This window comes from Triticum aestivum, chromosome 3B, assembly GCF_018294505.1.
Source record: "Triticum aestivum cultivar Chinese Spring chromosome 3B, IWGSC CS RefSeq v2.1, whole genome shotgun sequence".
NCBI lineage: Eukaryota > Viridiplantae > Streptophyta > Magnoliopsida > Poales > Poaceae > Triticum > Triticum aestivum.
In genome coordinates this window covers 670,242,199-670,259,847 of record NC_057801.1, presented here as the reverse complement: position 1 = coordinate 670,259,847, position 17,649 = coordinate 670,242,199, and the positions used below count along the sequence as shown (strand labels likewise).

Sequence of the window (17,649 nt, the reverse complement as noted above, 5' to 3'; positions counted from 1 at the left end):
GCATCCACCACCACGCCGTCGTGCTGCTGGATCTTCATCAACCTCTCCTCCCCCCTTGCTGGATCAAGAAGAAGGAGACGTCTTCCTCAATCGTACGTGTGTTGAACACGGAGGTGCCATCAGTTCGGCGCTAGGATCTCCGGTGATTTGGATCACGACGAGTACGACTCCCTCAACCCCGTTCTCTTGAACGCTTCCGCCCGCGATCTACAAGGGTATGTAGATGCACTCCTCTCTCTTGTTGCTAGATGAACTCATAGATTGATCTTGGTGAAAGCGTAGAAAATTTTTATTTTCTGCAACGTTCCCCAACAGTCATAGGTCGCGAACTCCAGCTTAGAGAATCTTGGCGACATCTGGATGTGGACGACGGGCGGGTGCGCCTGGTCAGCACGACGTAGTGAGGATGACGAGGCCGAGTAGGCGGGCATCAGGGTGCCGCCCTGGAATAGGGGCCCGTCGACGCTGGCGAAGGCCTCGACGTAGCCCGAGGACCCGCCAAACTGCATGGCCGGGTGCGTCACCGGTGAAGGCAGCACGTGAGGCCCGACCGAGGCCGTCGTGTAGACCGATGCAAGGGACCCAGCGAGCCAGGAAAATAACGGAGACGGCGATGCGGAAAACCGGACCTGATGGATGGGCACCCCCGGGCCCGTCGTCGGGATGCCCAGGGCCACGGTTGGCGGTGGCGGCGGCTGCAGCTGTTGCCCCTGCTGCATGGTGGAGGCGTCGGGGTTCGTCGCTGGTGGCGGCTGCCATGGCAGCTGCGGCATGGCGGCGGCGACGAGGGTCGCCGAGGACGGCGGCTGCTGTGGTGGCGAAGGGCACAGGCGGCTGCTGCCCATATGATCTCGCGAGGAACGTGTAGATGCCCGTGACCGCCTAGGTGAGATCCCGGATGCAACCATCATCTCCTCTGGGGTGAAGACGACGGGGACGGGCGCGAGCGGAGGTGACCGGCACCGGCAAGAGGGGGGCGCTCGCCGTGGTGGCCGTCGGGGTGGTCGTCGCGGTCGGCAACGGAAGGGTCGCGTTGGACGGCGGCGAGGACATGATCGCACCGAAGCTATCTGATACCAAATTGGTAGGAACCGGATCCCTACCAGGGCGTGGTCTCAGGTTGTAGGGGTGGAAGGAGGGATGGCATGGCGCTGGGGCGCCGTCATTGCGCGCGCGCGCGCGCGAGAGAGAGAGAGAGAGAGAGAGAGAGAGAGAGAGAGAGAGAGAGAGAGAGTGCAGCGGCGGCTAGGGTTAGGTCTCCCGGCTTCCTAAGGAAGCCGAGCAAATATGATTGCTTCTTGCTTAATCCCAAAACAGGAACTTACACGAATTTATATAATCCTCCTAATAAGATAATTTGACAAAGCCCCTAATAACGATAAGATAAACTGGGCCACAACTAACTGGGCTAATCCCCTAATATGTCGGTCATAACATCCTACTTGGTGGAGGTCCGGACTCGCGCGATCCTCCTCCGCTTTGCATCCGGTTTGCGGGAATTCGGACACCCAGACACGTCCGCTAACATTTGCGGCCTTGCATTGTATGGCACAAAACATCCAGACGCATCGGTCAAGACGTTCGCGGGCATTTTACGACTGACCATTGTCCCTGAACAACAACATTGCATTCTCAATCACAAAAAAGGTGTCGCCATTTGCGGAACGAAGGTGTTAGGAGCCTATCAACCACCTCATTCGATATAGGCATAGTGTCGATTTTATAGGACTCCACTGTTGTCGATATGTCAGTTTTCTTTCTCCTTTTGCCATACTCTTGGTGTTTGGTTGTGTGCATCGTAACTATGTGGAGGCCGAATGTTGCTCATCATACCGTGTCTCCACCTGATGCTACATTTGAGTTAATTAATACACCGTTTGTAGGGGGAAAAGGGGCCTATCAAGTACCAACCAAGGTTTATTATTATTATTATCTGTCATATCTACTATAAGTTGGTCGTGTGGCGTTTTCATCCCGCTTTGGCCTTTTGCGTTTTGCGAGTGAATTGCAGAAAACCACCACATTTGGGGCTTATCTTGCAGAAAACAACGTGGTCGCTAATCATTTGCAAAAGCCACCGCGGATTCGGTAAACTTGTTGCAAATAGCACTGATGAGGTGATCTGGCCCGTTTGATCACTTTCTGACAAGTGGGGCCAGATTGTCAGGATCTAACTTAGCAAAAATATACACACACACCCCTACAGATCTTTAAAAAACGCAATTGAGTCCCTCCCCGTCTGGGCCAGGTACTTTTGCGGCGGCGACGGATCGCATGTCCAGCCCGCAGGGCTGGAGCTCGCCTCCGGTGCTCCGGCGGCTTCGGCGAAGAGGCGTCGCGCAGTGAGGCGGACCTCGCCGGCGCGGACAGCTATGGAGCGGAGGAGGCTGCCGGCGGAGAGCACGTCGACGGTGGCGGCCAGGTAGGCTATGTGGAGCGTCTCAGCGTCCGCCATGGATGGATCTTGGAATGGTGGCTACCGCAGGGAGCCCGTCCCTGAACCTGCGCTGCCGCCGGGAGCCCGCCCCTGCAACCCTTCGTCCCTTCCCTTTCCTTCCCGACGCATCTCTGCAGAGGAAGGCCAGGGCTCACTTGCGGAAGAGATCGAGGGCGAGGAGCTCGTCGATGTCTTGCTATGTTGAAGTAGCAGGGCCGTCGGCGACGATGGTAGACAGGGCAGCGGTGGTCGCCGGCGACGATGGTAGACAGGGCAGCGGTGGTCGCCGGCGACGAGGTCGTCGGAGTGGCGCGGGGGGTGGGTAGCTCGGGGGCTCTGGCTCTCCCAATCCAGACGAGGTCGAAGCAGGGGGGCTCTGATTGCTTTTTCTTTTTAAATCCAGGGGCCTGTATGTCAAAATTTTGCCAAGTCAGCTTCTTACAATCTGGCCCCACTTGTCAGAAAGTGATCAAACGGGCCATATCACCTCATCAGTGCTATTTGCAAAACTTTTACTGAATCCGCGGTGGCTTTTGCAAATGATTAGCGACCACGTTGTTTTCTGCAAGATAAGCCCTAAATGTGGTGGTTTCTTGCAATTCACTCGCGTTTTGTTGACAGAGCTTATGTCCTTGACCTGCCTTGTCCTACAGGAACCTGTAAAGGCCGTGCTTAGATTAGAATAGTGTCACTTGAGAAACTGAACTCCAGGTTAGGAGTTGGGAGGGATGGCATGATTGGATTCTCCCGCTACGTCACTTATCAACACTAATCAACAGGGTTAGAGCAGCTTGATGACAGTTTGGCGCGCACTCACCTGGCGTCCTTATCGCAGCTGCATGGTAACTCAACAGTGCAGCTGATACCTGAGTCGCTTTGCTTTCTTTCGTTTTCTGGGTTTGGACTTCATTTTCCCGCACGTCTTTGTTGGAGACCGTTGCGAGAGAGACGACCACTCATGGACGGTACATCAGTACACGACATCCATCATCACATATAAAAATCTCCCCCTCACTGTAGTGTCGGCAGATGAGGATAGATATAATCATATAATCCAGCTGCCATTCTGCCTAGATCCTCCAAATTCTGCACTAGCTAGAAACCCAACACATTATTACAAGAACAAAAATGTATATATTCCTCACAAGAACTTTCTGAAAAAGAGAGAACTTGATTGGTTCAGACGACAGCAGGAATGGTTGATTGAACTTTTCAACAAATAACAAAGACAAGAAGCTTAAATTTCTTAATGAGAAAACCCTGATAGGCCGTTGGGACTGCTGGAGGCATTATTCTCTTGTTGCAATTGGGAGCCTTATCATCTTCTCTTGCGCCTTATCATCTTGGCTAAACGTAGGTTTCTAGCGGAGGCATCTTTAGAGCACAGTTTGGACTTCATTGCGCTCTCTGAAACTGGTAGGGATAATTTTGCACCACAGTTTCTTAACACGTTGTCGGGAGGAGTGGAGTTCGACTGGCATTGTCTTCCTCCAAGAGGGAGGTCCGGTGGCATCTTGCTTGGTGTGAGATGTGACTCACTGGAAGTCCGGAGCGTTGTTATGGGTGACTTCGCGGTCAAATTTCGAGTCAGATCTAAAGTAGATGGGTTTAACTGGGTTCTGGTGGCGGTCTATGGGGCCGCACAACCTGAGCTTAAACCGGAGTTTTTGGCAGACTTGGTTCGTATTTGCGGATCTGAACAACTTCCCATTTTGGTTGGGGGGGACTTCAACATCATTAGGAGGAGGGAGGAGAAGAATAATGATCACTTTGACGGCCGATGGTCTTTTATGTTTAATACCATCATTGAGAGCTTGGATCTGAGAGAGATCGAGCTTTCTGGTCGCCAATTCACCTGGGCTAACTCTTTACCCAATCCAACATATGAGAAGTTGGATCGGGTGCTAGCAAGTGCCGAATGGGAGCAGAAATTCCCTCTCGTCACGGTTCAGGCTCTCACGCGAGGGATTTCGGACCACACGCCTTTGTTCGTCGACTCCGGTGAACCAAGGCACGTGGGAAACAAAAATACCTTCTCTTTCGAAACGGCATGGTTTGAACGAGAAGGTTTCCTGGATCTCGTAGCTAGGGAGTGGGCTACGGATACTGGGGGAAGATCGTCCGTCGAGCGATGGCAGAATAAGATCAGGCATTTGAGGAGCTTTCTACGGGGATGGGCCAAACACCTAAGTGGAGTTTATAAGATTGAAAAGGATAGACTCCTACATCTTATACGATCCTTAGATGTTAAAGCTGAATCTACAATTATGCAGTCTGCTGAATTGTCTTGTAAGCTTGATGCGGAGAAGAGGTTGAAGGAACTTCTCCGTGAAGAAGAGCTGAAGTGGGCGCTCAGAGCAAAGGTTCGCAAAGTAATCCAAGGGGATGCGAACACTCAATTCTTTCATCTTATTGCAAATGGCAAACATAGAAAGAAAAGAATTTTTCAGCTAGAGCAAGATGAAGGCACAATTGTGGGTCACGATAATCTGAAGATCTACATCACCGATATTATAAGCAGTTATTTGGACCGCCGGAGGATAGCGCGGTGTCCCTCGATGAGTCCAGGACTGAGGATATGCCTCAACTAACTGCTTCTGATAATGCTACCTTGATTGCACCGTTTACGGAAAAGGAAGTTTTCGATGCCATTACCCAGATGGAGAACAATAAGGCTCCTGGGCCGGATGGGTTTCCGGCGGAGTTTTATAAAAAATGTTGGCATATTATCAAGGGGGATCTTTTACCCATGTTTCATGACCTTTTTGCTGGACGGCTTCATCTATTTCACCTGAATTTTGGAACCATAACCTTGCTACCAAAGAAGACAGATGCTCTGAGGATTGAGCAGTTCCGGCCTATTTGTCTTTTGAATGTTAGTTTCAAAATTTTTACCAAGGTTGGGACGAATAGACTCACACAGATTGCGCATTCTGTGGTGCAGCAATCCCAGACTGCTTTCATGCCAGATAGAAACATCCTAGAAGGGGTGGTGGTTTTGCATGAAACGCTCCATGAAATCCACTCAAAGAAACTCGATGGAGTCATTTTTAAAGTGGACTTTGAGAAAGCGTACGACAAAGTTAAGTGGCCTTTCCTGCAACAAGCTTTGCGTATGAAAGGGTTCGACGAGGGCTGGAGGAGCCAGATTGAATCGTTCACGCAGAAGGGTAGTGTTGGTATTAAAGTGAATGACGACATTGGTCATTATTTCCAGACACACAAGGGCTTGCGGCAAGGAGATCCGATGTCCCCTATTCTGTTCAACATAGTTGTGGATATGTTGGCTGTTCTGTTAGGTAGGGCCAAGGAGGCAGGCCAAGTTGGAGGCTTGGTGCCTCATTTAGTTGATGGAGGTATCTCCATCCTGCAGTACGCTGATGATACTATTATCTTCATGGAGCATGACTTGGTAAAAGCGAGAAATATGAAGCTGTTGCTTTGTTTGTTTGAGCAATTGAGTGGGCTCAAAATTAACTTCCATAAAAGCGAGTTATTCTGCTTTGGTAGAGCCAAAGAGGAACAAGAATCCTATAAACAACTGTTTGGGTGTGGTTTGGGGGAGCTGCCATTCACATACCTAGGAATTCCTATACATCACCGTAGGCTTACGAACAATGAATGGAAGTGTATTGAAGATCGATTTGAGAAAAAGCTAAGTTGTTGGAAGGGTAAGCTCATGTCATATGGAGGCCGGTTAATTCTTATTAATTCGGTGCTGACGAGCATGCCCATGTTCCTTCTGTCTTTCTTTGAAGTACCGGTTGGGATAAGGAAAAGACTGGACTTCTATCGATCGCGTTTCTTTTGGCAGGGAGATGAGCTAAAAAGAAAATACCGGTTAGCGAAGTGGGATATCATTTGTAGGCCTAAAGACCAAGGGGGTATGGGGATTGAAAATCTCGAGGTCAAGAACCGATGCCTTCTTAGCAAGTGGTTATGGAAGTTATCTTCAGGAACTGAAGCCACTTGGGCACAAATCCTTCATAATAAGTATCTTCAAACCAAAACTTTGTCTCAGGTCACGGGTAGACCGACTGATTCACCCTTTTGGAAAGGGCTAATGAAAGTTAAGCTTTCATTCTTTCAGAGGGCAAAGCATGTTGTTGGAAACGGTGCCAGCACGAGATTCTAGGAGGATTGTTGGCTCGGTGATACGCCCCTTGCAATCCAGTATCCGGCGTTGTATCGTGTTGTACAAAGGCGTGATGCTATGGTTACAACAGTTTTTCGTTCCATTCCACTTAATATTCATTTTAGAAGATCGTTAGTGGGCAATCGTTGGGAACAGTGGCTGCATCTAGTTGGGAGACTCATGCAGGTCCAGCTTTCACAACAACCTGATAAACTGCGCTGGAACCTCACTAGGTCCGGGGAATTCACTGTTAAATCAATGTACGTTGCTGTTATTAATTCCAGCTCGATCCCGACCTCCAAGCATGTGTGGGATGTTAAAGTTCCTTTGAAGATTAAGGTGTTTATGTGGTTTCTCCATAAAAAAGTTATCTTAACAAAGGATAATTTAACAAAGCGCAATTGGACAGGTCCTACTAGGTGTAGTTTCTGTGATCAGGGTGAAACCATTAAGCATCTATTCTTTGATTGCCCACTAGCTAGAATTCTTTGGACAACTGTTCATGTGGCTTTCAATATTACTCCACCAATTTCGGTGAACATGATGTTTGGAGCTTGGCTTAACAGGGTAGAGCCCGGGTTAGCTAAGCATATTCGCGTGGGGGTGTGCGCCTTAGTGTGGGCGCTTTGGAATTGCAGAAATGATCTTGTTTTTAACAGAACAACAAACACTCATGTTTTGCAGGTTATCTTCAGAGCCACGGCACTTATCCGTTCCTGGTCGCTACTCACTCCGACGGAGGCCAGGGAGCGTTTGGTTACTGGTGCTATCCGATGGGAGATGGTAGCACGGGATATCTTCAGCCGGTTTGGATGGCGGTCATGTAATAGGATAGGCAATTAGTTTACCTGTCTTTTGTTCAGCCAACCGGTTGTGGTTTATCCTTTGTTGGGCTAGCTTATGTATCTAGCCTTTGGGCTCTGTGTGAGCCTTGTCGTTTGTTTTTTTAGTTTGCTACTACTGAGACTTCGAGACCTTGTGGATGTTTTATTTTTAATAAGATGGCCGTATGCATCGTGCTGATGCAGAGGCCGGGGATCCCCCCTTTTCAAAAAAAAAAATCTTCTCTTGCGCCAGCTTCAGATGGGACATATATAGCAATCATATACAGTACGGTATTTTTTTTTAGAAAAGGAGGAATACCCCGTCCTCTGCATCTAGTCGATGCATACGGCCAATTTATTAATTATTAGCACAAAACCTTACAACGTCGTACAACAGTAAGATCAAAGCCACCATCTTCGCAACCTCTGTCGCTACTCCTATCTAACTGATGAAGGGGCGCTGATGGTCTGGGCCTAATACCAAACAGACCTCGCAGCCAAACCTAACATCTAAGACCTGAGGTCCCAACCTGGACGCCTGCCGGGTATGGGCACCCACCAGTCCGGCGTGCTCCTCAATCAGGCCACCTGCCGGGTATGAGGCCGCCACAACCACCTACCACATATCCATCTTCAGAGATGTATTGTTGCAACGGCCTTGCCCGGTCTCACTGCTGCCGACGCCAGACAGCGTCGACCTCCTGCGCGTGTCCGTCACCACACATCTGACGCCAAGCCTCCGCTGCTCCATGCCGCCAAGAGCCGCCGCCAAGAATATGTAGAAAGAAACACCGCTCCACCGAAAGGGGGGCAGCACACCCCCACCCCTCGCCTGCAGACCCTTCCATCTGATCCCAATGTCCTTGGCGCCGCCTCCAGGAAGGTTACGGTGCACAGGGCGCCACCGACGCCCGATCCGCATCGGATCTTGGGCTTTCACCCGGACATGGGTCGGAGAGGAGAGATGGTGCCCTCAGCAGCGCCCCCAAGGAGGAAAGCGGCGCCAAAAATCGGCATCGCCGCTGCCGGCCAGCCAAGGTAGCCAAGGTTTCCCCCGGACACCGATCTGCTCCACCAGAACACACCGGAGGTGGATCCGACAAGATCCAAACCGAACCGGGGACTGGGAAGGGATGCATGGAAGGGAAGGGGGCAATACCTCCAGATCTGGCACGCCTGCGGCTCGCCGTCCTCACGGCCGAACCCTCAGGCACGCCGCACGCCACGCCAGCAGGGCCGCCGCCCCTGGATCCGATGGCCTCCGCGAAGAACTAAGCGCCGAAGACCCCGCCGCCACCTTCCCCGGCGCCCGCGCGGGCTTTCCCGGCGGTCGTCTCTAGTGGCGGCGAGGGGGGTGGGGGAGGTGGGGGGAGGCGGCCGCGGGAGGTGATCCCCACGTGTATATACGTACGCCGAGTCGTCCAAAGCTTGCACTGTTAGGACGTATACACACAGCACGCTGGGTTTTGATTACTGGCTTGTATTCTGTCTCCTGCTGGTGATGTCTCCCAGACCAAAAGAGATGGCCGGACGATCCAATGTAGACTACAGTCGTACGTAGTATACGAGACACACTTGATACGATCTTATTCCGTAATGCTGGTCCTGGTCCACCATGCCTTATATAATAAAGAAAAGGATGGCAGTTGAACAGCCTGGCTAATAATCTTAGCTACAACGAGTCGTTGGCCTCACTGTCAGAGATGATAATACTGGTGCACTTTTAAGGCTTGCTTGACAAGCCTCTAAATGCAGACAGTCTTCTGCAACAACCCAGATGCCTCGGCAAAAATTCTGGTTATACTCTGCCAACCTGATGAGTTTACTGAAAAAGAATCTGAACTTTGCATGATAAGATGTTTGTCTATCAGTTTGGGGAAAAGTCTGAAAGCTTCCATCAGATGCTTAGTGCTAAGATCACACGTGTACAGAATACGTGCCACATGCACGTACAACAAAGCACGTACGTATGATGTGGAATATTTGAAGCTTGGTCCAAGAGTTGGGACGAATGATTCTGTCTGTTAGCTCAGATGTCGCCCTACATGTGAGTGTGATGTGATCTACATCTACTGTCAATGAGTCAACCAAAGAGAGCAACAACTCAACGTACGGAGGAATGTGAATACTATAGGGGGGAAATGGGTGAACTGAACCTGACAGAACTGGCCTTAATTAAGCAAGAGATTCCTCACACTGCATCAGCATTGATATAGGACGTCCATGATGCATTGTAGTACAATATGCTTAGTGGTAGTTTGCTTGCTCGTGGTTTGAACTCATGGCCACATTAGGTATAATGAGCCTCAGATGCAACGCATTTGCGCATATGGTCAGTTATCCAAAATAGCACCAGGACGGGCATCGTCCATCGGGAGAAATCGACGAAACAAAGGCTAACATCAAGATGCTCAAAAGAAATCTGAACCTAAATCTAGGTAGCCTTCCACTTCCAGGATTTGTAGTGCTGGAACCCTCAGCTGAGCAGAACTCACAGATTAAGAACAGTCTGCTTCAATGGCAAGTGTTTTGGTGACGCCAGGGCATGGATCTTCCCCGAATCCCTCGTCTGACAGCGAAACTGTACAGCTGTTGATGTTCAGACAGGCCTGCAGAGAATAAAAAGGACCGCTCAGGAAATATACAAGCTTTGGTCTGGTCAATCAAATCTTAGATCTCTATGTAATGATGATCCAGAAACAGCTCTTGGACACGACTCGCATGGCACGCATGGCAGCTTGGAAATGGAATGTTAAAACTTGCTACCACATGTCTAATCTGTTCCCAGTTGCACCATTACTGAAGTCTGCAAAGTCAGAGCTGACAGCCATCGAATTCCAAGACTAGATTCATGTGCACCGATCCAAATCCACGTGCATCAGCACTCCTAAGCCAGATTTTGATGCCTATCGAGTTCTGGATAAGAATCAGGTGCGGTTTTACGTCGAGAAACCGGAAATGTTACCTTCTCAACAACAGATAAAGAGCCTGAATGGTGGCAGCTTCCTTGTTGGTAGGATCTGCAAGTTCCACTGGGGTCTCCGAAGCTCGCAAACTTAACTGAAGAGATGTTTTTGCCCTTGGGGCAAGACAGCTCTACTTTTGCTGCTACTGGGTTATCATCTGAGATACTTTTATCCCAGGACTCCAAGTCTATGGAAGGATAGTTCTCCGAGACAAAGGAGCAAACACTTGCCGCGACTCTTCTTGAGAATGTAATCTTCGTGGGATCCCCACCCTGCTCCTCAAAGACCACAAGGGTGTTCCCTGATGGGTGAAACCATGACCTTGGGACATGGTACCTTTGTTCAAAAGTGAAACAGAAATGTGAGACACAAGAGAACAATGGCATAACATAATTAGGATGGTGAGCTGTGCCAAATGTCGGTCACGTTACCATCTTTGAGTTGGCTTTCCACATCCAACCCTGCACTTGTTTGGAGAAAATTTCCCTCTGTAGTCGCAGCTCGGAGTGCACCTGTCATCAGTAGGACTGGTCCTGGGCCAGTACCTCCCTATGGCATTTCCATTCAACCAAACCAGGCCTTTCCCCATGGACTGCATGTCTAGCCCAACGGGGTCATCTCCTTGTGGAACATCAACATTCACCTAGAAAGTACATTGGATTATTGGTACACGTAATGATGTGAAGAGATCATCAAGAGTAAAGATTGTAAGATGTTACCTTGTACCATGTCAGAGGCTGATGTTTTGGTGGCTCAGGTTCTGGCCTCCACCTTTGGTTATTCCCCTGATCGGGCTTAAATAAACTGTAATGTTCACCTTCCAACCCAATCTACCAACAAATACATAACAGAAGAGATAAAACACCCATCTCGATTATGTCAAATTCTAGACATAAAAATCTGGAGTTGAAACATATAGGTAGCTAAGAAATACAATGCGCTTCCAAATTGAGTTCTCAACAGAAGTTCCAAATGAAGAATATTGATGACAGTACCTTGTATGCCCAATTATTTGAAGACAAGTCCATCGTTCCATTTTTTATTCCAGAGATGTTCACACTGGTAAGGCCAGCTCCCACCCATTCATAATAGGGTCCTGCACTCTTAGAAAGTGCAAAAAGTTACAATCAGATAAGCAGTTTTAACTTTCAAGTGACCTGCTATTAGATAGAAGTTAACGAAGGGCCGTAGGCTCTAGGCTGATCTTCTCAAAAGTGTGTAAACTGCATATATATATATATGCACATAAAAATAGCATGGGCATGTAAAGAACAGCATACACATAATGCAATGTTAAATAGTTCGTACAGGTAGAGAAGCTTACTTTCAATCCAACAGTCATACTCAGTAGTGCAATTTCATTCTTCCCAGCCTTCAAGTTGATGGGCATATGCACACTGAAACTTGATTCTGAGCCATTACCATATGCACTACCTGAGAAAGACATCTATGAAAGGTAAGTGTGATGACAGAGCAACTCAAACTGAAGAGAACTGTAGATTGTAAAGAAATACTCCCTCCGTTCCTAAACATAAGTCTTTTCAGAGATTCTAATATGGACTACATACGGAGCAAAATGAGTGAATCTACACTCTAAAATACTATATTCATCTGTATGCAGCCCATTTTCAAATATCTAAAAAGACTTATATTGAGGAACGGTGGGAGTAGTATCCAAGGGTCAGAGGTGCTGCTGACGATGTATGATTCAACAACCCTCTGAAGAGTTGTTATAACAACCTCTCTACTTCTTAAGATATATTTTGACCAGGCAAAAAATGTTTATACCCCAAAGAGCAATATAGGCTGAATTAGAACAGCACAAACATTATCTCAGTGTAAAGTGAGTAAAGAACAGACCTATGAGCATATTATTCAGGAAAGCGTGAACAGCATGGCCTTTGGAGCCGATATTAAGAACGGGATGGTTCCCAGTTGCAGGATAATTTCTGTCCACATCAAAACTGCAAATTTCATTCAAAGAATGGGTCACGTACAGAACTGGAAGTGCTTAGCATGGTACAGAACAAAATATACTACTCCTTCCGTTAACATAAGTATTTTTAGAGATTTATACACACTACATACGGATGTATATAGACATATTTTAGAGTGTAGATTCACTCATTTTGCTTCGTACGTAGTCCGTAGTGGAATCTCTAAAAAGGCATATTTAGGAGCGGAGGGAGTAGAACATAAATAACACAAAGACCTCCCCTCTTTAGTTGATACCAAAAAAGCTTATCAACATACTAAGAATACATGATACAGCCTGTAGTAGACGAACCTTGTAGTGTGCCACAGGTAATCAGTAGAGTCTTTTGTTGTATTAATATGGTCCACAAATTCATTTCGTACGAAGTCATTTTTATCCCAAATGCCGATTCTCTCTGTGAAAATGCTCCACTGATCAGATTTTGATGCTTGCAAAGTTTCTGGTACCATGTCCACCATCAAAGTTTGAGATCGAACCTGAATATGATCAATCATCAAGAACCGAAGTCATAAGAGAGAGTCGTGAGCTAAATATTGTGTTTCTCAGCTAAGCATTGAATAATCTGATGTTGTCTATATACTTTTCTGAGGAACCATATTGTGAGCTAGTCGTGAGCTATACTTTTCTCCTTTTCACTTCTTCTGTTATTGTCTGTTTCATTTTCTCAGAAGAACGATGTCCATTTAAACAAGGCTGAATGTGTTTTATTCTGAAAACCATTAAAAGGAAAATCAAATACCTTCGCAGTGTTGAAAACCACATTCTTGCAGTCAGGTAGGATGCTAACTGACCAAGCAGGAAGATCATATTGTCTGTTCCTGAAAGTGACAACTTTGTCCTTTTCTGAATCAATGTTAGCCAGGAATGCAACACATCCTCCTGAGTGATCAGTGTAAACATCAGCCTGCAAGCAGAATTTGATATTATCACAGGTTGAGGTTGACTTAATGATGTAGTCAATATGTGGGCTATATTTAAAGCAGCGTGTATCATGTAAACACAAGGTGCTATTTACAACAGAGATAAATTTTACTACTTAATTTTAGACTAAAAAGAGAACAAGCATGTAGATGTAAGTGTATCACATAACTGGATCGGTGCAGCGTTAGATCAATTATAACCCAACAGAAGACAATAAAGCTTACCTCTTGTTGAGGTCCAAGAGAGAGTGACGTTGAGTTTCCAAAAAGCAGACTATGTTCACACAATTTTATAGATTTGTGAAGCTCCTTCAGATGTGCCCATTTTGGAAGTCGCCTAAGGCCTGAAATCCAGATCAAGGAACAATGTTCAGATGGTTCTAGGCATAAGATTATTGATGGATCCAAGATCAATAGAGCCTAACCATATTCATCAATTGGTGCATCATAGTCATAGCTAGTTGTAATGAAAGGCCCTCCAGAAGTACGATCAAAGTTCGTTCCACCATGGTACTTCAAAAGGACAATGAAGCCTTGGTCAATTTTCAGTAGGATGAAATCATCATCAGTTTCCGATAAATAAAAAATCATCATCATTAGTTACGCTATCAAGTATCAATTGAAATATGATTTCAGATGTTTGACCGTAATATCGGAGTGTCTTTGTCAAGTTAGAATATGAGATGTGGTATCCCATGTTGAAGTTATAATAGAAGAAAAGTTAGAATATGAGCTGTGGTATCCCTTGTGAAGTTGTAATACAAGTTAGAATATGAACTGTGCACAAAGCAATACCACATAGTAATTCTGAACGCTGCCACCTTTCCCAAAAAAACGTGCAACAGAAAATGCAACATCCTCAGGGGGTCTGTGGGGATTGCTTTCACCAAAAGTCTGGAACCTAAACCAAAAAAAATATGGAAATAAATAAGATGCAAGAGATGCTTTCCATACCGTGTTATGAAAATTAGCAGAAGTAACTGTAATTATAATCGGTTACTAATGAAAATGCCCCAAATGCATTACCATCCTGGCCAATTCTCTGTCCAAATTTTCGGCTGGGTTGGCGAATTTGGCTTGAATTGATCGCAATAGAACGAATTACAGGTATTTATCTGCAAATGTCAGTTGCATCAATGAATAGATCTGTCCAAAAAGACCCCGTACTGCATCTGCTAAGAATTATCACATATCAATCGCATCAGCTACCAAGTTCATGCATGTTTTACCAAGATGCTGCTAATCACATAACAAAGATTTTTTTATGAAGACATAACCATGACTATTTGTGCAAGTGCATTCTTACAGTCCTGACTCCTGAGAGCAGCAGGAGTTCTATATTATTATTTATTAATAACAAAGTTACATATACTGATAATCGGCTGCTTAGTTTTGTCCCTATTGCAATGGCCCTCTATTTGAACACAATTTCATGAGCAATCCATCATTCATAAAATACTTCCTCCGTTCCTAAATATAAGTCTTTTTAGAGATTCCACTACAAACTACATACGGATGCATATAGACATACTTTAGAGTATAGATTCACTCATTTTTGCTCCGAATGTAGTCCATAGTGGAATCTCTAAAAAGACTTATATTTAGGGACGGAGGGAGTACATCCTTAACTGAAGAACATTGCAGTTGGGCTGGCCATTCAAAAATAAAACTGATGGCATACGTTGCAAATTGAGTGAAAATATGTACGATGATTGATGAGGTAAATCCATGTCCCAACTGTTGCATAAAACACAAGGCACTGAATGTGAGAAACTAACCACATGATCAGGAACATCGTACTGCTGGCACATGATCCAAGGGACGCCCGTGTTCTGCGCCAGAGCCATACTACCTGCCCACATTGCATATGCCTTGCCACCAGCTCCATACGCTTGTTGATAATATCCATACTCATTTTCAATCTGGAATGCACAAACTTAGTTTCAGACAATCTGATCATGTCAGTTGTGACAAAGACCGGACTCAAAGTTGATGGAATCACAACCTGAGCTAGGATGATGTGCCCTCCCTGCGAAGCGAAGAACCGCTCCTCCTTCATCATGTCCACGATTTTCGTCGTGAAGCTCTTCATGTGAGACTGCACCCAAGAAAACATCGCTAGAATTAGCAGTTACCACAAAGCACTACAGAAATCACATGCCACCCTCACGGCCTCACCTTGAATGGCTCGTTGTTCGTCCGGAACACCGTTCCAGGTATGTAATGCAGCCACGCAGGCACGCCCCTGAACCCACACACAGAGCTTAAACTGTTCATTACACCAGAAATGGAGATGGCAGCAGATATGCAGAGCTGCAGTGAAAGGGAAGGAAGCGGACCCGAAGTTCCACTCGGCGGCGACGAAGGGGCCGATGCGCAGCATGAGGAAGAGCCCGGCGTCCTTGACGACCCTCGCGAACTGCACCAGATCGAACCGGTCCTCGAAGTAGTACTGCAATGCATTCGGCAGTCGCACATGAAAACTCACCGTTTGTTGAGAACAGACCAAATGCAGCACAAAGAATTGAGGACGCGCGGGCGCGGCGGGCGGACCTTGCCGGGGGCGGTCTCGTGGCCGTTCCAGAAGACGTAGGTCTCGATGCAGTCGGCGCCGCCGTCCTTGGCCTCCGCCAGCAGCTTGGGCCACATCTGTGAGCACGCGCAGCAGTCGAGGTCACTACTTCTGCTGCCCTGCTAACGTATGTGCCGGGGGAGCGCAGGGGGGCAGGGGCGTACCGCGGGGACGCTGCGGGGGTAGTGGATGGAGGCGGAGATGAGCAGGCGGCGGCGGCCGGAGATGACGAGGGAGCGGTGGTCGTACGTCACGCCAGAGGCGGCGGCCGCGGCGACCAAGAGCAACGGATGCAGCAGCAGGAGCAAGGGGAGCAGCCGAGGACCGGCGGCGGCGGCCATGGCTGGAGTCGACTGACGATGCGCGTACGGCGCGCCGGTGGTGGTTTAAATAGAGCGCAGAGCCGGTGTCAGTGCGCGGGGGAGTGTGGTGGGAGCGAGTGAGACGCCGCGCCGTGGATGGATGGATGACAGCGATACGCTCGGGAATTATTGCGCCACGCGGTGACTGGTGTTTTTCGTGGGGCACCGGACCGGAGCCTGTAGGGATTGGGTGCTCCAGTCTACTCTCTCCGTTAAGTCTTTGCAGAGATTCTATTATAAACTATATACGGATGTATATAGATGCATTTTAAGTATGGATTTATTCATTTTGCTTCGTATGTAGTTCATCCAGTGAAATCTCTACAAAGACTTATATTTAGAAACGGAGGGAATACAATAAGTGCCCGTGCGCTGCTGGCTGCAGTGTCCTAGCGGCCACACGCCAACGGCGACGGCGGCATCGGGTTGCGGCCGGTGGAGATGGACACGAGAAGGAAAAGGTAGCAAATCGTTTCGATTGCAGTGGGGAGCGGCCCGGCCACAGAAGAGTGCTTCCGTTCGGGGCGCGCGCAGCGGATGGGGGCGAGACGCGGGGTGTGGGAGGAACCCGTAACCGGGAAGAGTGGAGCGAGTCGGCGTGGCGTCGCGCCCCATGTGACCTCGGTCGGACGAAGGCCCACGGCGTCGGCCGTACTTTTTTTAATACAATACAAACGCAAGCGCTCGTATACACGCGTAAACACTCACCCTTATGAACACATACGCACATCCTACCCCTATGAGCACCTCCGAAAGACTGGGTCGACATATCATCGTAAAATTTATGAAGTTACTGTCGACAGCTCGTCGTCAACGGGAACATCTCCTTCCACTGAATGCGCATCGCCGGAAATTTTAAAATAAATCAAAAATAAATGCGAGCATCAGGACTTGAATTCTGATAGGCTGAAATACCACAGTTCCTCTAACCATCCAATCAAAAGTTGGTTCACCGCGTCGGCCGTACTAGACAACCGTAGTCCCCACCCGTGCTCGGTCTCCGGAACGCTGCCGGCGGTGCATCGACGTGGAAACGAATCATTTGGAATTTCGACAGGAAATGAGTCGTACGGCCCTGGTAAGCCGGAGTAGTAAATAAACTTTTTTTCTTTACAAATCATCTCCTCATTTGTTTCAAAAGGATCGTAGCATCGCTTTTGGCGGTGTCCATCCAGAGATGCCAAGGAGAAAATCTAGCTATTGTCAATTCATGTGCCACTTAATTCCTCTAAAAAAAAGATCATAGATGACATGAATAAAGTTAAACGGCATAAAATAACAGTCATCAAAGATAACAGAAGCTGCTGAAGAAGAGTAACCATCAATTAGGGCAGCAACAACCGCCGCATTATCAGAGTTGACCTCGATCTTATTGCATCCAACTATACGTGCAAGGCTCGTTCCAAACCTCACTGCAACTACCCCTGCCGTGACTGA

The 17,649-nt window shown here is 47.7% G+C and overlaps 1 protein-coding gene across 3 annotated transcripts; it reads right to left on the bottom strand.

Annotated features, from left to right (window-relative positions):
- Positions 1-9,571: 9,571 nt before the first annotated feature.
- LOC123071600 (beta-galactosidase 3) lies at positions 9,572-16,335 on the bottom strand. 3 transcript variants are annotated; one of them, XM_044495181.1, is made up of 19 exons: positions 16,015-16,329; positions 15,832-15,927; positions 15,618-15,730; positions 15,457-15,523; positions 15,284-15,376; positions 15,057-15,200; positions 14,305-14,393; positions 14,074-14,179; positions 13,704-13,791; positions 13,504-13,622; positions 13,098-13,262; positions 12,650-12,834; positions 12,223-12,326; positions 11,687-11,796; positions 11,358-11,465; positions 11,082-11,192; positions 10,794-11,005; positions 10,362-10,698; positions 9,572-10,005 (listed from the first exon to the last, which is right to left on the bottom strand). In XM_044495181.1, exons 1-19 carry the CDS (start codon positions 16,189-16,191, stop codon positions 9,895-9,897), a joined length of 2,535 nt encoding a protein of 844 aa, XP_044351116.1. In that variant the 5' UTR covers positions 16,192-16,329; the 3' UTR covers positions 9,572-9,894. The 3 variants fall into 3 exon arrangements, 2 of the variants coding, with proteins under 2 accessions (XP_044351116.1, XP_044351117.1); XM_044495182.1 differs by lacking the exon at positions 13,098-13,262 and having other exon boundaries at positions 16,015-16,332; XR_006434442.1 differs by lacking the exons at positions 9,572-10,005; positions 10,362-10,698 and having other exon boundaries at positions 10,874-11,005; positions 11,358-11,458; positions 16,015-16,335.
- Between the last annotated feature and the right edge of the window lie 1,314 nt (positions 16,336-17,649).